At 40.3% G+C, this 16196-nt stretch overlaps 1 protein-coding gene across 1 annotated transcript in view; it reads right to left on the reverse strand.

Annotated features, from left to right (window-relative positions):
• Positions 1 to 10657, reverse strand: part of LOC124712251 (transcription activator MSS11-like) — an 88732-nt gene extending 78075 nt beyond the window's left edge. The window contains exon 1 of the mRNA XM_047242546.1: positions 9872 to 10657. Coding sequence (XP_047098502.1) covers positions 9872 to 10657 — 786 coding nt within the window. The remainder of the gene's footprint in view (positions 1 to 9871) is intronic.
• Positions 10658 to 16196: the final 5539 nt, after the last annotated feature.

Genomic DNA, 16196 nt, shown 5'->3' on the forward strand with positions numbered 1-16196 from the left:
GGAACCACCAATAGTGTAGCAATCATCCTCCTCGACACAGGTGCGAGTGTATCAGTGTATTTTTTAAGAAAGTAACGCAAATAAAAAAGACTGCCGATTTTGCCTGTTACGAATTGCAAAGTTATAGGGACGCTAGGAAAGAAGGCACAAATTATAAGGAACCAGACAAGGTTAAAGTTTCCTTGGGAAATGATAGCGTTATATGCACGATCCTATAACGGAAAACTTATCGATACCGATGTTACTGGGCCTTGAATTTTTACGGGACAGAGAGGCTGTAATTGATCTCGCCCGGGAAACATGTGTACTTCAGTACTGGTAGCAACCAATAACGTTGAAGCTCAATCGGGAGTTCTGTGCGAGCCTTCCGTTGACAAGAGAATTAAATCTATCTGTCACCAAACAAAAATTGTTGGTGTTAGAATATGATAACCCACAGAAGTGTCATATTAACCGAAATAATGATGCACCCAATATCATGAGTGACATCGGTGCAACTATAGAGGAGAAGGTGAAAGAAGCAACTTGCATTGACTCTTCACAGGCTGGACAATTAATAAAACTGTTATCCAAATATCAGAAGTATTTATTGATCGAACAGGTATCGTCAAAGATTATGTTTGTGATATGAAAGTATATCCCCATAATACCTATTGTAGAGCTTCATACTTGGTCTCCTGGACAAAGAAAAATGACCCTATCTCAATAAATATATTTTTTTTCTTTTCTATGTAGGATAAAGAATTTCCCAATATAAAATGTATATTGTTAGATAGTATATTTATTCATGTACGAGAGTAAATTAATCAAGAATGTTTCTATGAACCTCACTTATGTAAGCGCACACACGTAGAGAGTGTTACTCAGGTGTGAGTTGCGTGGCTGTCACTATCCGCATTCACTATTCATGGAACGTTTTCCGATGATGTACCGTTTTGTGGACATTTTTCTTTAAGTGGTTATATTTGCCGTTTGCTCTTATGAGCTTTCCGCTTGTTAGATGAACCGAACATCGACGTCTGTCCCATGATCTGGTAACAATCCTAACAAAAATATGAATGAATGAATACAAATGAACACAAATAAAATTATGTCATCAAACATGGAAATGAACTGGTATCTACATAGTTCAATGATAAGCAAATGGTCACAAAAATGTAGAATATTATAGCAGTCATCTTGTCTCTTATTTTATATGACAGTGTATGATATGTGATATCATGTTATTGCAATATGAAACAATGTGCACATTAACAAAAATTCATTTTGTGAAGTACCATTTACATAGAGGATTGTCTGTTGTGTAGTTTGAGAAACACTAGCAGCAATCAGGACAGTGCAGCGTGTTTCACAAGAACTATGAAAGTCTATTGGACGCGTGAAAAACTGTGTTTTCTTTTAAGAAGTGATGAACATTGATTATAACTGTGATTATAGAACATATGAACTCTCATACAGTGTTAATGTTGGCAGCAACGACATGGACGTTGGAAAACTGTTAACAGTATTAAAATCAAACTGCAGACCTCACATAAAAGTGTTACGAGTCATCTTCGCGTGCCAAATGTTATGAGACAAACTGTACAGCCAGCCGCGCGGAAATGTGTGCTTACCGCAGGAGATAAACAAAGCACACGACGGGCACCAGAATGAAAAAACGGTGCAGTGTCGTATATATTTTCACGTACAACTCTCTCGCGGATTGTAAAATTGTTGCTCTTTGGTTTATTTATTCTCTTTGTAACAACACATTTACGAAAAGAGCTACGTGAAATACTTTTAGCAATGCTGTGCTTTGCTTTTCTTTATCATCATTACCTTTTAGCGGAATAAAATGTATATATGGAAGTCTTATTGTTCTGTATCTGGCCTACAATTTAAGGAACGATTTTTCGTAACTGCAACTCACGCTAAGAATCAATATATCTTCCCTACTTCATAGTGATTAAAAGTTGAAATTACTTTGTTATGAACACTGATGTTACAGTTCGTGTGATCGTTCAAAAACACAAGTTCGCAGTGGATTTTATTTCTCGTTAAAATGCTATTTCATACCACGACTAGCCCAAGAACATGAGACTCTCATTAAAAAATACGTTGTCACTATAAAGTTTGCCAGATCAGAACAGAGCACAGCAAGATTCCTATCAGATTCTGAAGGTATATTAAATTATTTGCACTGTAAATTATATCCTATCAGCAGCCCGCGTCAATCTGCAACACATCATAAAATCTGCTGATCTTCGCTGCCAGTCTGGGAGCTAAAAGAAATAATATTATTTTACTATTATTTTACCGCTTCCTTGCGGTATGCTCGACTATATTGTAAGTCGTTTAAATACGCCGCGGCAGCGGCTCTTCGTTCTCCACGCAGCTCAGCACCACAGATAATATTTATATAACTGAAAAAATGTCTCAACAGGATGGGATAATATGCAAGCAAGCTTAACAATAAATAATACAAGTTTTCATTTAAACAACTCTATTAAAACCTTTAAATATCTCAGTGATTACAGACCTTTGTGAATTCACACGTAATGGCGTACATTGCTTAGTCTCGACAAAAAAATGCTACATTGGCGTTCTCTACGACAACAACAGGAGATCTTACTCGCACAACTTCCAAATTAAGACGACAAAGACATTCATATTCAACATGTATTATATACTAGTTCCTTTTTTAATCTCTGTTTAACATTTATCTTCTGTGTCGGTTTTATTACTCGCCGACGCAGACGTTTTCAGAAATAAATAATAAAAAAAATACATAATTTTATGCAATGACACAATATGATAGATCTAATTCTCTAACTACTACATAATATATTGTTTTTGTTTCTCTAGACGTTACAATGCCCCCTGGCAGCAATTGACTAACGTTGGAAATGTTCGGCAATATGCTGCCACTAACGTCTGTTTGGTTATTGTCTGTTACCTTGGTTGGAACATTCACCTTACACTTCTTAGTTCTTTTACACTGTAGGTTTAATTACACTTTTTCTACTGTTCTTACACTTTGCGAGGTGACCGTCAACCTAGTCCCAGGGTCATTACATTTATTTGGCTCCCCCATTCGGGCTACGTGCGATCAGAAAACCTGGGAAAACTGCGCCGGAGCCATGGTCATCTCGTCTGGTTTGTTTTAATACCCAGTTTGATCACAAAAAGTTCAGATTCTATCCAATGTTCACATATAACAAAGGCTATTTGTGAGAGCATGTTAAACTTTTAGTCTCTTTGTTACCCATATAATATTTGTGTTTTGGATTGTAATGAAAGTCACTTATTACACATTTTTACAGTAGTATCATGAATCGTCCTTGCACTTACTCGCGACAATTGGTTTAAAATGTCTAGCATTCATGCGAGTATACTTCATTAACATGACGAAAACATATTATATCTATATATCACTGAACCAATGAATATTTTGAGTCCGTATTGAATAACTCAAGAAAAAAAAAACAAATATTTGTCACGTCATTTCGTGTCCACTAAACCCTATTCATGTTAGTGCATTAAACACATATTTGATAGTTCATTTGAATGACAACAATGTTGTACGGAGCTGGCGGCGCGAAGCAATTGTCGAGTAGCGTCGTCTGGAACGCCGCGTGCCGACGGCCGCTGGGTTCGACGACCGGCTCTCAGTAACAGCGACGTCGTGCTGACGTGGCGCCCAAGCAGTCGCGAACCGCGGCGAACCATTCGCCGATGTCGGCGAGTGGCAGTGGTTTACCGCGACCGGCTGGCTGGCGGCACGGCACTCGTCTCGGCTTCTCCGCATGGCTCCCCGTTGTAGCGCATGAAACAAGCATTCCACAACGGTGTACTGTCTTTAAGCACACAGATTACTAGCTGTGGAAGAAGATGCAACTTGTTAAAAGCGTTTATTGTTCAGTAAGCCGTCGCTTCACTGGTATGCACAGGATGGTTTGGCGTGATAACAGGTTTCTTGTGGCATTGTGACACTGGTATTCAAGGTTCGTCACACGCACATTGTACTACACATTTTCACTCACTCCACAGTTGGTACGCTGCCAGAGCGTCTTTCAACACGTGAAAATGTTTCGTAACACACATACTAAATGTCCCCGTCGAGCGATGTTCGTTTAACTCGACTCCGAACGGATCAATAACTACTGTTTTTATACACTGTCTATTGTTCGTTGAGCACTGCACTAGGACAGTCTGTCACTCAACACTAGACTTATCGACGTATATATGGGTGCAGATACAACAGTCATTTTCTGTCCCTGCTACACACAATATTCAGTCCTTTCCTCCATTGTTTATGCACACAGTTTATTTTTTAATACCTTTTAACTGTTCTTCGCATACTCACTCTCATCTACATGGCGTCTATTTGTTTTTACCTTATCACAACACACTTTTCATATTGTTACTAGGCGTATATAGCCCTTTTGTAAAATTTTTTAATTTTCTTATCAGTGTAGCTTGCCTGGTTATCACCCATCTATCAAACAGATTTTACCATGTGCATGACAGCTTGACTTGGGCATATTGATCAATAAATACTTCATTTAGCACTAGCATTATTTTTAATGATTTTTCCTATATGACTACAGTGTAGGTTCCACATTGGTTGACTTAATTCGCGTATCGCGTAATGAATATTCAAGGGCGTGTACCAAGTACACAGGCTTCAATTGAAGCATTGTTATATACAAAGCGGATTTTCCACGGAACGGGCTTGTTTTTTGATTAGCTTATGCTCCAGTGTCGTTCTCATATCACTACTGGCAGCAAACATCACATAATTGTTGCATATTACAGAGTCCATGTTTGGCTAGTCAAGACTCTCTCTCTCAGGGTTCCTTATCCTAATACAATTACAACAATTACCTTACTATATTAGATTGCATCATTAATTGCACTTACATACTACACATAGAAAATGGTTCAAGAAATTAATCCTTTGTATAATGATTCAAGAAATTAATCCTCACTTTATCAACAAGAAGATTGTTCGTTGCTTAATGAGCCTATAATTTTTAAATGGCTCTAATTGTCTGTAAACAAAATCTTTCCTGTGTAAGCTATTGCCTACTTTCTGAATCCACTTCCTCCAAGTTTCATTACACACAAATTTCTTTCTTAATACTAACATACTTATATTCTAAAACACAATTAAAATCTTCTTACAACTATTACTCTTTATATGTGATATGTCACTGAATAAATAACTTCACATCTTTACGTGGATACAATCCTTTGATCTTCCCCGTATGGGGATGTGCTAACAAATAGCTACATTCGTGTGGCACGCTTATTACTTCAAAAGGCCCTGAATATAGCAATTGCCACTTACTATTCTGTTTTAAGGTGGCTGAGGATTTAGCGTGGTTACGAATAAGTACTAGATCTCCTACATTATATTTCTGTTCGTTAGTTACACCTCGGTCGTACTTCCTTTTCCTCTTTGCCGCACAGCTGGTTAGTCTGTTCCATATCTTTTTCATCTTTTCCTCCCTTGTTTCTGCCTTGACTGGTAGTCTCGGCAAAGGCGTGAGCCATTCATTCGGTGTCTCATTAAATCCATTCAATATCTCTACCGGTGGATAGCCTGTACTTGAATGGGGTGTTAAATTGTGTATTTCTACAAATTTCGGTACTAGCCCTGGCCATTTTGTATGTCGGTTCCCTATGTAGATTCTAAGGAACTTATTCAATTCTCTGAATACTCTTTCAACTAGACTGGCTTCGGGATGGAACCGGGATACCAGAATATGCTGTACATTTTGTTCCCGTAGGTAATTTTTCCAAGTTCGACCCGTGAAATAAGAAGCATTATCAGTCGTTATGGCTTCGGGTTTTCCCACTTGAGGCAAGTATTCTTGACTGATCCGCCTGACCATGGTTTTGGCAGTAGCTGATTTTATGCAATAAATTGCCAAGTATTTGGAAAAAATATCGTACATGGCCAGTATATATTTCATACCTCCTCTGGCCATGGGATAGGGACCGGCTATATCCACAGATACTATTTGAAGCGGCCTGAGTGGAACTATGGGATGTAATTCAAACTTAGTGGATCTATTATAATATTTTGCTTTTTGACATATCACGCAAGTTCTAACTGTTGCCTGAATCTGGTGTTTCATACGGGGAAAGTAGCAGTATCTCGCCATGATCTCTGCACACTTTCCAATCCCTACATGGCCCCATGCCAAGTGCGTGTGCCATATCATAACTTTTACCGACTGGTTAGGTATACATACCGCCCAGCAGTCTTCTTTCGTATTAAGTTTATGATACAAAATATGGTTCACTATTTTAAAACCTTGCTCCTCTCTATTGTTAACACCCTCTTCAATATTATTAATGATTTTTTTCCACATCGGATCTGCCCTTTGTAATCCGCACATGTTTTTACATATATATAAAAAATCCTTCATGTAAGTATTGTCACGCACTAACAGCACTTTATACTCCGCGGATTGCTCTAACATTTCTGCTAAATCCGGTAATCCTACCGGCAGTCGCGACAGAGCATCCGCTATTACGTTATCTTGGCCTTTTATGTACATAATCTTTATCCGGTATTCTTGTAAGACAAGCATCCATCTCCTCAGTCTGGTATGGAATAGTTTGCATGACATCAAAAAACTTAACGCCTGGTGGTCACTATACACTTTAATCTCCTTCCCTTGTAAATAATAATTAACCTTTTTCACAGCCCAGACTACTGCAAGTGCTTCCAGTTCGGTTGCCGAGTAGGCTCTCTCGCAGCTAGTTAAAGTCCTACTGGCGAAGCCGATAATCTTTATTGTTGTCGGGTCGTTTCCTTCCTCCCACTGAAATAAGCACGCTCCCAGGCCATAGGAACATGAATCCGTCGCAAGACAAAAATCTTTTGACAGATCTGGGTGCTGCAAAATATTTGCATTCAGTAGGGCGGTTTTAATCGCTTCAAAAGCTTGTTGACATTTGTCAGTCCAAACCCACTGCACACTTTTTCGTAGCAGATTTAGTAGCGACGCGTCATTTAACAACTGATTGGGCACGAACCTTCTGAAAAAAGACGTGAGCCCAAGGAACGCTTTCAATTGCCTCTTAGTGCGGGGGCTTGGAAATTCTCGGATCGCCTCTAGTTTTTTGTTGTCTGGGCGTATACCAAGTGGTGTAATAAGATGGCCTAAAAATTTAATTTTATTTCGTCCAAATTTTGACTTTTCTAGGTTTGCTGTCACACCTGCTTGCTTAAATCTCTCTAGTACTCTACGCAACAATTCCATATGTTCGTCCCAAGTAGCAGTAGCGATTACCAGATCATCAACATATACAGTGATTTTTTCTAATAAGTCTGGACCCAGTACCGTGTCTAGTGCAGTAATAAACACTCCAGCACTCACATTCAATCCGAAGGGAAGTACCTTGAATTGGTAACTCCGCCCTCCGAATATGAAAGCTGTGTACTTCCTGGATTCCGGTGTAAGGGGAATTTGCCAATATGAACTTTTCAGATCGACCGAGGTCAAGTACTGTGCTCCATGAAATTTTTGTATCTGCTCATCTAAATTCTCAGGGCGAGTCCGGATAGGTATGATAATTTTGTTAATGTCCCTCGCATCTAACACTAGCCTGATTTTTCCATTGGCTTTCGCCACTGCTACAAGAGGACTACTGTATGGAGAGAAGGAGGGCTCAATGATATCCCACTCTAACATCTTCCGAATCTCTTTAGCTACTAATTCCCTCCTTGACCAAGGGATGGAGTAAGTTGCGCGACAGTATGTTTTGTGGGGCATCACCTCTATGTGATAGTGGTACCCTTTGACTATTCCTGGTCGGTCGGTAAATACCATAGTGTATTCCGATAGCAGCTGCGTCAACTGTTGCTTTTGTTTACCGCTTAAACCTTCAGATTCCTGCACTTTGGTTTGAAATGCCTCAACATTTGTTTCAAAATTTCGATCCTCTAAATTCGGGTAATAGAGGTCTGCTGCATGTGACAAATCATCAAGGTGTAGTACCCAAGGGTTCCTACCCTTGATATTGATTCGATTACAACACGGCACAAGTACCTCCTTCGATTTCATCATAGATAACTCAATCCTCCTACCCCTATTAACTATGCTTAATTTCCCCAAGGAGAGGTCGATCAATGCGTCCCTCTCACGGAGAAAATCTACTACCAGAATGCAGGCCACCTTCAATCCTTTAACAACGAGGAACGAGCTCACTATGGCTTCGCCCTCCTTACAAATCTCCACCTGCACCTGGTACTTAACTGATTGGCTCTGTGCACCAATGGCTCCAGACACCTTACAATTATTAACCGGGAAAGTCGGAATGCTATGTCCTTCTCCCAGTGCCTTAAATAACTCCATACTCATTACACTTACTGAGGCACCTGTGTCGATGATTATATTCACTGCAACATCATTGATTTTCGCTTCGATAATAGCTTGCACATTTTCGTTATTATCTTTCTTACATTCGTGTGGTTCGTTCAGTAGATCTTTATCCATACTGACACCATCGTTGTATCGCAGCATACGTATCCCAGGTATATTATTATCACTCGTGTTGCTCTCACTCCATCCCTCGGCCATCGATGGAGAGCATATCGAGGCCGATTCTAGTTTGTTGAATTAGTTACTTGTGAAGTACTTGGAAGGCTATTGTCCGCGACCTCCACTATATGCACACTCTGATTTGTCGGCCGCCACGGCTGCGCAATAGGCGCGTTTTGCGGCGGTGGTCTATTGTTGTCATACCGGTCATTACCCTGTCGCTCTGGGCTTCTTCGCTGATTTTGCTGCCCATTTCGATTACTATCACTATAATTGCTCTGCCACTGACCTCGCGCATTTTTCCAGCGGTTGGTCCCTGACATTCCAGATTCGTACCGGTCGTCAAATCGACACCTTTTGTTATAAGTTGTTTGTCCATACCCGTTCTGGCCTCTACCATTACTACCATTTTGCGGATGTTCTTGCCGCTTGTTACCACCCCCACCATTTCCATGGTTGTGGGTTTGTGCACTACTATTTCTGTCATGTTTACATCCTGACCCATTATTCCGCGAGTGATCACACGCTGATTTTGCGTCTTCCTGTATCAAGTCTATAGAATCTAGAACAGACAGGAAGTTTTCCATATCGCTTTCTGGTACGTGTATTAATTTCTCTTTGATATGAATGGGTAAATGTGATTTTAGTAGTCTTATTATGTCTCTTGGTGATATAGGCTCGTCCCAGTAGCGTGTTTTGTTTATATATTTTTCAAAATACCGTCTCAAATTCCCCAGACGAGGTGAGTACGGTTCGGGATTATATACTTCTTTTCTTAGCCGCTCTTGTATACAAGGCGACCAATATTTCGATAGAAATGCCCTTTCGAACTGTTCATATGTCATGCAGCTGTCTGCTACTTCTGTAGCCCACAACGCTGCATCACCTTGAATGTACGACATTACGTATTGAATTTTCTGTGTTTCGTTCCACACACTGGGCAAGATATTTTTAAAGCTTTTTATGAATACTACTGGGTGTACTGATTTCCGTTCAGTAGTAAACGTTTGAAATTGTCTATTTTTGATTAAACTTTCTTCCACTAATATTTTTGAACTACATGGTTTTGCTCGTTGGACATATGCTGTGTGCTCCGAACCAAAGCTACAGCTCTTCGCATTATCGACTACAGATTCCCCATTGTTGTATCGCGTATAAGTTTGTGCGTTGCCAAAACCATGGGCTGTTGGCGACAGAGGTTCCTGTTCCAAATGTTTTCTGCTTTGTGCTAAACCCTTCTCCAGGTCGGATACCCGTTTGTTCATATTCACTTGCCACTGCGGAATATCCTCACTGAGTATTTGTTTGATGGTTTGCACGTCGTTCTGTACCTGACTATTCACTGCGGTACTGAACGATTCGGAGCCTCTATTTGCTATGGCTGCTTGTACTTTGGAATTAATGTTCTTGTCAATCTCACACTCCTTCACTTCTAGCCATGAGTTGAATTCTGTTTCAATTTTAGTTGCTTGTTCGTTCCACTTCTGCTCTACAAGCTGCGTGGAATCTATTTCTAGCTTTTCTACTCGATTGGCTAATACACCTATTTCGTCTACCCTGCTAGTGTTTGCTACTTGCAGGTTGTTGACCTGTTCAGTCAGCTCCTGCACGGCCTTAGGTATCGACTCATAATTCTGTTTCATATCTGCAAACTCTTTTTTCATGTTTTCTAACGATTGCACAAGTTGCTGGTCCCGCTCAGCTTGCCGGCGATCTCGCTCAGCTTGCTGGGCAAGGAAACTTTCTGTTAACTGGCGATCTCGCTCAGCTTGCTGGGCAAGTAAATTTTCTGCTAGCCTACGATCTCGCTCAGCTTGCTGGCGGTCTCGCTCGACTTGCTGTTGCGCAAATTCTGCCTGGTAATTCAGCACGCGCTCTAATATAGCCTGAAGCGAATACCCACCAGGCAGATTACCACTCTCTGGTTCCTGCTTTTCTGGTGGTGGTACAACTTCTTTCTCTACATCCCCTTGAGGACTAATGGGCGGTGGCACCACTTCCTGTGCCCCTGCCCCCACATTCTCACATGTTATATCCTCAAAGAGAGTACTAGTACTACTTGAGGTACCCAGTTCCACATTTCCTGCACTAACTAATTGTTGTTCCTCAGTATCCATATTGCTCGGACGTTGCCTATGCAACTTAACCATATTCATAAATTGCTTACTAAACCACAAAGTCTGACAGTTTTGCCCCTTGCACACAAAATACGTTAATTTATCTACACTAACTGCACACTAAAAATTACTATCTACCATCAACTTTGTCCTGTCACAAACACTAACATCAAACTACGCACAATATGCACACCACTAGCGGAATGAGATCACTTCACTGGAGCTCGACTTCTACAAACAGGACAACTACACTGTAGTCTTACCTTTAGTTGGAAATACAGAAGCGTCCGATCTTACCCGTCGGCTTTGACCCATGACGTCACAAATACCGCGGAAACGACTATAAACAATTCCAATATGGCGGATATAAAAACATCGCATACGTATTGTAAACACTGAAATACACAAGTTTCACAAAAAGCCTAATGACTGTAACGGGACAAGCGTGGGAAATTAGGGGTTTTTGGGTGCGGAGAAACTAAATATACAGAAATGTAGCCACCGACCGCCATTCAAAACCACGCAAAACAACGAAATAAATCAACATCACAAAACTGACCAAATACCAAAAAACACATTCCTATCCATAATCGGACACTTCCCTTAACCTATATAGCTCAACAGAACCTACCGATCACATCCCCCAATAGAAAACTAAGAAACGAAAGCTTCCCTTACACCTACATACATCGGCACTTATGCAGTTTAGCAGGTACGGAAAAAATTTTTCATTTTTTTTCAAAATTTGATCATCATGTGTCGTTATGCGGTGGGGGGAGTCTGCAGTGCCCCCCCCATCCCCCCACAGGCTTCATTAGTGTCAAATCAATATTTTCGAATCATAGGCGGCCGCTGCCGCGGCCGCATTCCAAAAAAAAACTCCCAACCTAACCTCAAGTGGGCTACGCTACAGATCAATATGTTCATCAAATTGCTTCATATTACGTATACATGTTCATTAGTGTCAAATCAATATTTTCGAATCATAGGCGGCCGCTGCCGCGGCCGCATTCCAAAAAAAAAAACTCCCAACCTAACCTCAAGTGGGCTACGCTACAGATCAATATGTTCATCAAATTGCTTCATATTACGTATACATGTTCATTAGTGTCAAATCAATATTTTCGAATCATAGGCGGCCGCTGCCGCGGCCGCATTCCAAAAAAAAACTCCCAACCTAACCTCGTATTCAGGGCTACGCTACAGATCAATGTGTAGGTCCCTTACGTCACGGGTCAAAGCCGACGCGTGAGATCGGATGTTTCCAACCTATACCCAATACACAAAACATACATAAATAACAAAAAAAAAAAAACGGAACTTACCTCAAAAAAGTTCCAGCTCCACAAACTAGATTGACCACCACAATCACACACAAATGCACACACGCACGCACGCACACACACACACACACACACACACACACACACATACAAAAACACACACACACACACACCAACGAAAAAATACTGAACTAAAATAAAAACCCAACCCACCCAAACGTCAACCCCCTCCCCCACAACTCCAAAATACAACACACAAACACTATACAACAAAATAAACCACCCACCCACCTACCCAGCCCACCCTAACTAACCACTTTCGGTCTATACATTTTACCCACAGCCCTTAAAAAAACCCGAAGAATGCAATAGCCCTCTGGGACACTCTTCCGCCAACAGTACTCATCTAAATGAGACTGAAGGTTGGAAGAGCGCCTCTTCCCTCTCCCAAGAACTGACTTGACCGCTCCCCACATCCCCTCAATTGTGTTAGTGCAAGCCCCAGTATCATAATTCTTAAACTCTAGACTGTGGTTCACTACTAAATGATTAAATCCCCTCTCACCCAACCCCCTATATGAAGAAAACGCATCTGAAACTACTGTGGACCCCGGCTCTACATACTCCTCAATTAACCCCACTAATTCAGGCTTCGACCTCCCCTCCACAACCCTAAAAACACATTCAGTACCCCCACCCCCCTGAACAACAGCCCCCCACACCCAAAGACCAGCCACAGACTTCCCCCTCCCATACTTCCTTTTACCAAACTGCGACTCATCCACCTCCACAAGCACCCCATGCCCACCCAACTTACCCCTGTACTTAATAAATTCGGAACACACCTCACGACAAAAGGAATACCAGTCTAAAACAGTCCTCTCACTCACACCAGTCTCAAACGCGCAAAAACTCTGCCCGCAACTATAACAAAAATAATACGTAATAAGCACAATCTCACGCATGGCCAATCTAGACTTCTCGAACCAGGTACCACGCCTTACAGAACGCCATACGCCATCTTTCCGGCAACACCACATGTATCCGTCCCTGGTCCGAGAGTCCGGAACTTTAACCAATTTCATAGGTTCACGGCACACACCGCACTTCACGACCTCGGCAATTAAGCCAAATAGCTGAAGAAATTTAATCAGCTCTAAAGCCGTCTCCCCCATCATCGCCCTCAACCGAACACTGTTAAGGCGGTCTTTCATATCCATTCCTGAACAAAAAACCACAACCAAATACACTCAATAACAAACTCACCCGACGTACAGCAATGAGCATTAAATTAACCATTAACTCACTAATAGAAATTCCGCTTCAAATCCAACACCTGAGCAACAGAAAACTGACCCCACCACACGAAACAAACGAAACAAACGAAAACCATGAACACACCACCAGAGAGCACGACAAACAAAAACAAGACATCTACAAACACGCCACAATCGCAAATCAAACTCCGCGCCGTAATGACGTCACACACCACAACACGCTTACGTCACGGGTCAAAGCCGACGGGTAAGATCGGACGCTTCTGTTGACCCCTTTAGTTTATCTTATCTCGGGGTTCGGCTGCCCCCGGATTACGTAGTCGTTACAGCTTCTCAGTACTATCAGGATCGTCTTCTCAGACTCGTTTGCAGTAGTACGTTTTGTCATGAAAGAGTGTTTACACATTCATTAATACATAGCATTGATCATGATATACATACATACATTTATCACTAAATACATATATATATCTACACATACATAACAATCAACACTGAAAGAAAAATACATAACATTTTATATTTGTGGCCACTGCAAATTCGAGCCCCGCGTTTTTGGGCGACAGTTTCACGTACAACTCTCTCGTGGATTGTAAAATTGTTGCTCTTTGGTTTATTTATTCTCTTTGTAACAACACATTTACGAAAAGAGTTACGTGAAATACTTTTAGCAATGCTGTGCTTTGCTTTTCTTTATCATCATTACCTTTTAGCGGAATAAAATGTATATATGGAAGTCTTATTGTTCTGTATCTGGCCTACAATTTAAGGAACGATTTTTCGTAACTGCAACTCACGCTAAGAATCAATATATCTTCCCTACTTCATAGTGATTAAAAGTTGAAATTACTTTGTTATGAACACTGATGTTACAGTTCGTGTGATCGTTCAAAAACACAAGTTCGCAGTGGATTTTATTTCTCGTTAAAATGCTATTTCATACCACGACTAGCCCAAGAACATGAGACTCTCATTAAAAAATACGTTGTCACTATAAAGTTTGCCAGATCAGAACAGAGCACAGCAAGATTCCTATCAGATTCTGAAGGTACATTAAATTATTTGCACTGTAAATTATATCCTATCAGCAGCCCGCGTCAATCTGCAACACATCATAAAATCTGCTGATCTTCGCTGCCAGTCTGGGAGCTAAAAGAAATAATGTTATTTTACTATTATTTTACCGCTTCCTTGCGGTATGCTCGACTATATTGTAAGTCGTTTAAATACGCCGCGGCAGCGGCTCTTCGTTCTCCACGCAGCTCAGCACCACAGATAATATTTATATAACTGAAAAAATGTCTCAACAGGATGGGATAATATGCAAGCAAGCTTAACAATAAATAATACAAGTTTTCATTTAAACAACTCTATTAAAACCTTTAAATATCTCAGTGATTACAGACCTTTGTGAATTCACACGTAATGGCGTACATTGCTTAGTCTCGACAAAAAAATGCTACATTGGCGTTCTCTACGACAACAACAGGAGATCTTACTCGCACAACTTCCAAATTAAGACGACAAAGACATTCATATTCAACACGTATTATATACTAGTTCCTTTTTTAATCTCTGTTTAACATTTATCTTCTGTGTCGGTTTTATTACTCGCCGACGCAGACGTTTTCAGAAATAAATAATAAAAAAAAATACATAATTTTATGCAATGACACAATATGATAGATCTAATTCTCTAACTACTACATAATATATTGTTTTTGTTTCTCTAGACGTTACAATATGCATACTTCATTGAAGTTGACTATGAATCATTACATTCAAATAAACATGGTCAAGATGTAGCACATCATCCAAAAAACAAACTGAATTCGTGTGCATGAAAGTGAATTTGAGACTAAAATTTCTTTCACAGGATAAATATAATTATTATCTTGTTACTGATACACTTGTTTCGACATTTCATGTACCCATCTTGCACGAGAGGGACATAGAAAAAGAGAAGCAAGACCTGTTGGAGTAATACCGCCAGACAGCAGCAGAACCACACCAGGATACCGCCGACGGCAGCCGACGGTCCATCCACGTGGTCGGGGCCGTTCCATCAGCAGTATCTACCTGCCTGCGATCCAGCGGCTCGACGCGGGGTCGGCTACGTGGCGTCGTCGGGGAATCATTAACTATATGACATTTCTTACTTGAATTGCATGAACTTTTAATTTTCATGTTAAACCACCGTAAAAGACTCTCTTGACCTCAGATGCGACTAAACAGAAATATAACTTCAAGTGATCAAATATTATATGTTATATTCATGTCAAGTCTGACAAAAAAGAGCAGGTAACTGTATTTTCTTGAAGCCCCTTGGATGGTTTTATTCCCGATTTTCCGAGTCCAGTGAACCCAAATGGGGAGGGGGGTGGGGGGATAAGTTAATACGGGAAGTCTCCGCCGCATTTTCCAAGATTATACAGTTACTGAGGTCATTTACACAATAACGCCAACACTACTTGTGTCATGTGTTAGTCAACATTATATCTGGACATTGGCATAATAAGAACAATATGTTAATCATGTGAAAGTGAACAATAAGCAACGTGGATATGGTGGTCTTATAAAGAATAAATAATTCAATACAATATATATATATACATATACACACACACACACACACATATATATATATATATATATATATATATATATATATATATATATATATATATATATATATAAACTATTTTTTTTCTCAGCCCAAGGGGCAATTTAATATCCACGACTATATTTTACTTAGAATAATTTTCACGACAGAATTGTGTGCGAAATTTGATCGAACATTATCATGTTATCAGTCAAAAGGACTTCATCGACACTAAAAAATAATAATAATTATTATTTGTGTAATAATTTAATTTTATATGTCAATAATATCTCAGACAATGTTCATGGAAAATAGACAGTGCAAATCATCTTTGGTTATCTGTGATAACTGTAGACCAATGAGGCTTCTTCCTCCAA

Source organism: Schistocerca piceifrons, chromosome 8 (assembly GCF_021461385.2).
Source record: "Schistocerca piceifrons isolate TAMUIC-IGC-003096 chromosome 8, iqSchPice1.1, whole genome shotgun sequence".
Taxonomy (NCBI): Eukaryota; Metazoa; Arthropoda; class Insecta; order Orthoptera; family Acrididae; genus Schistocerca; species Schistocerca piceifrons.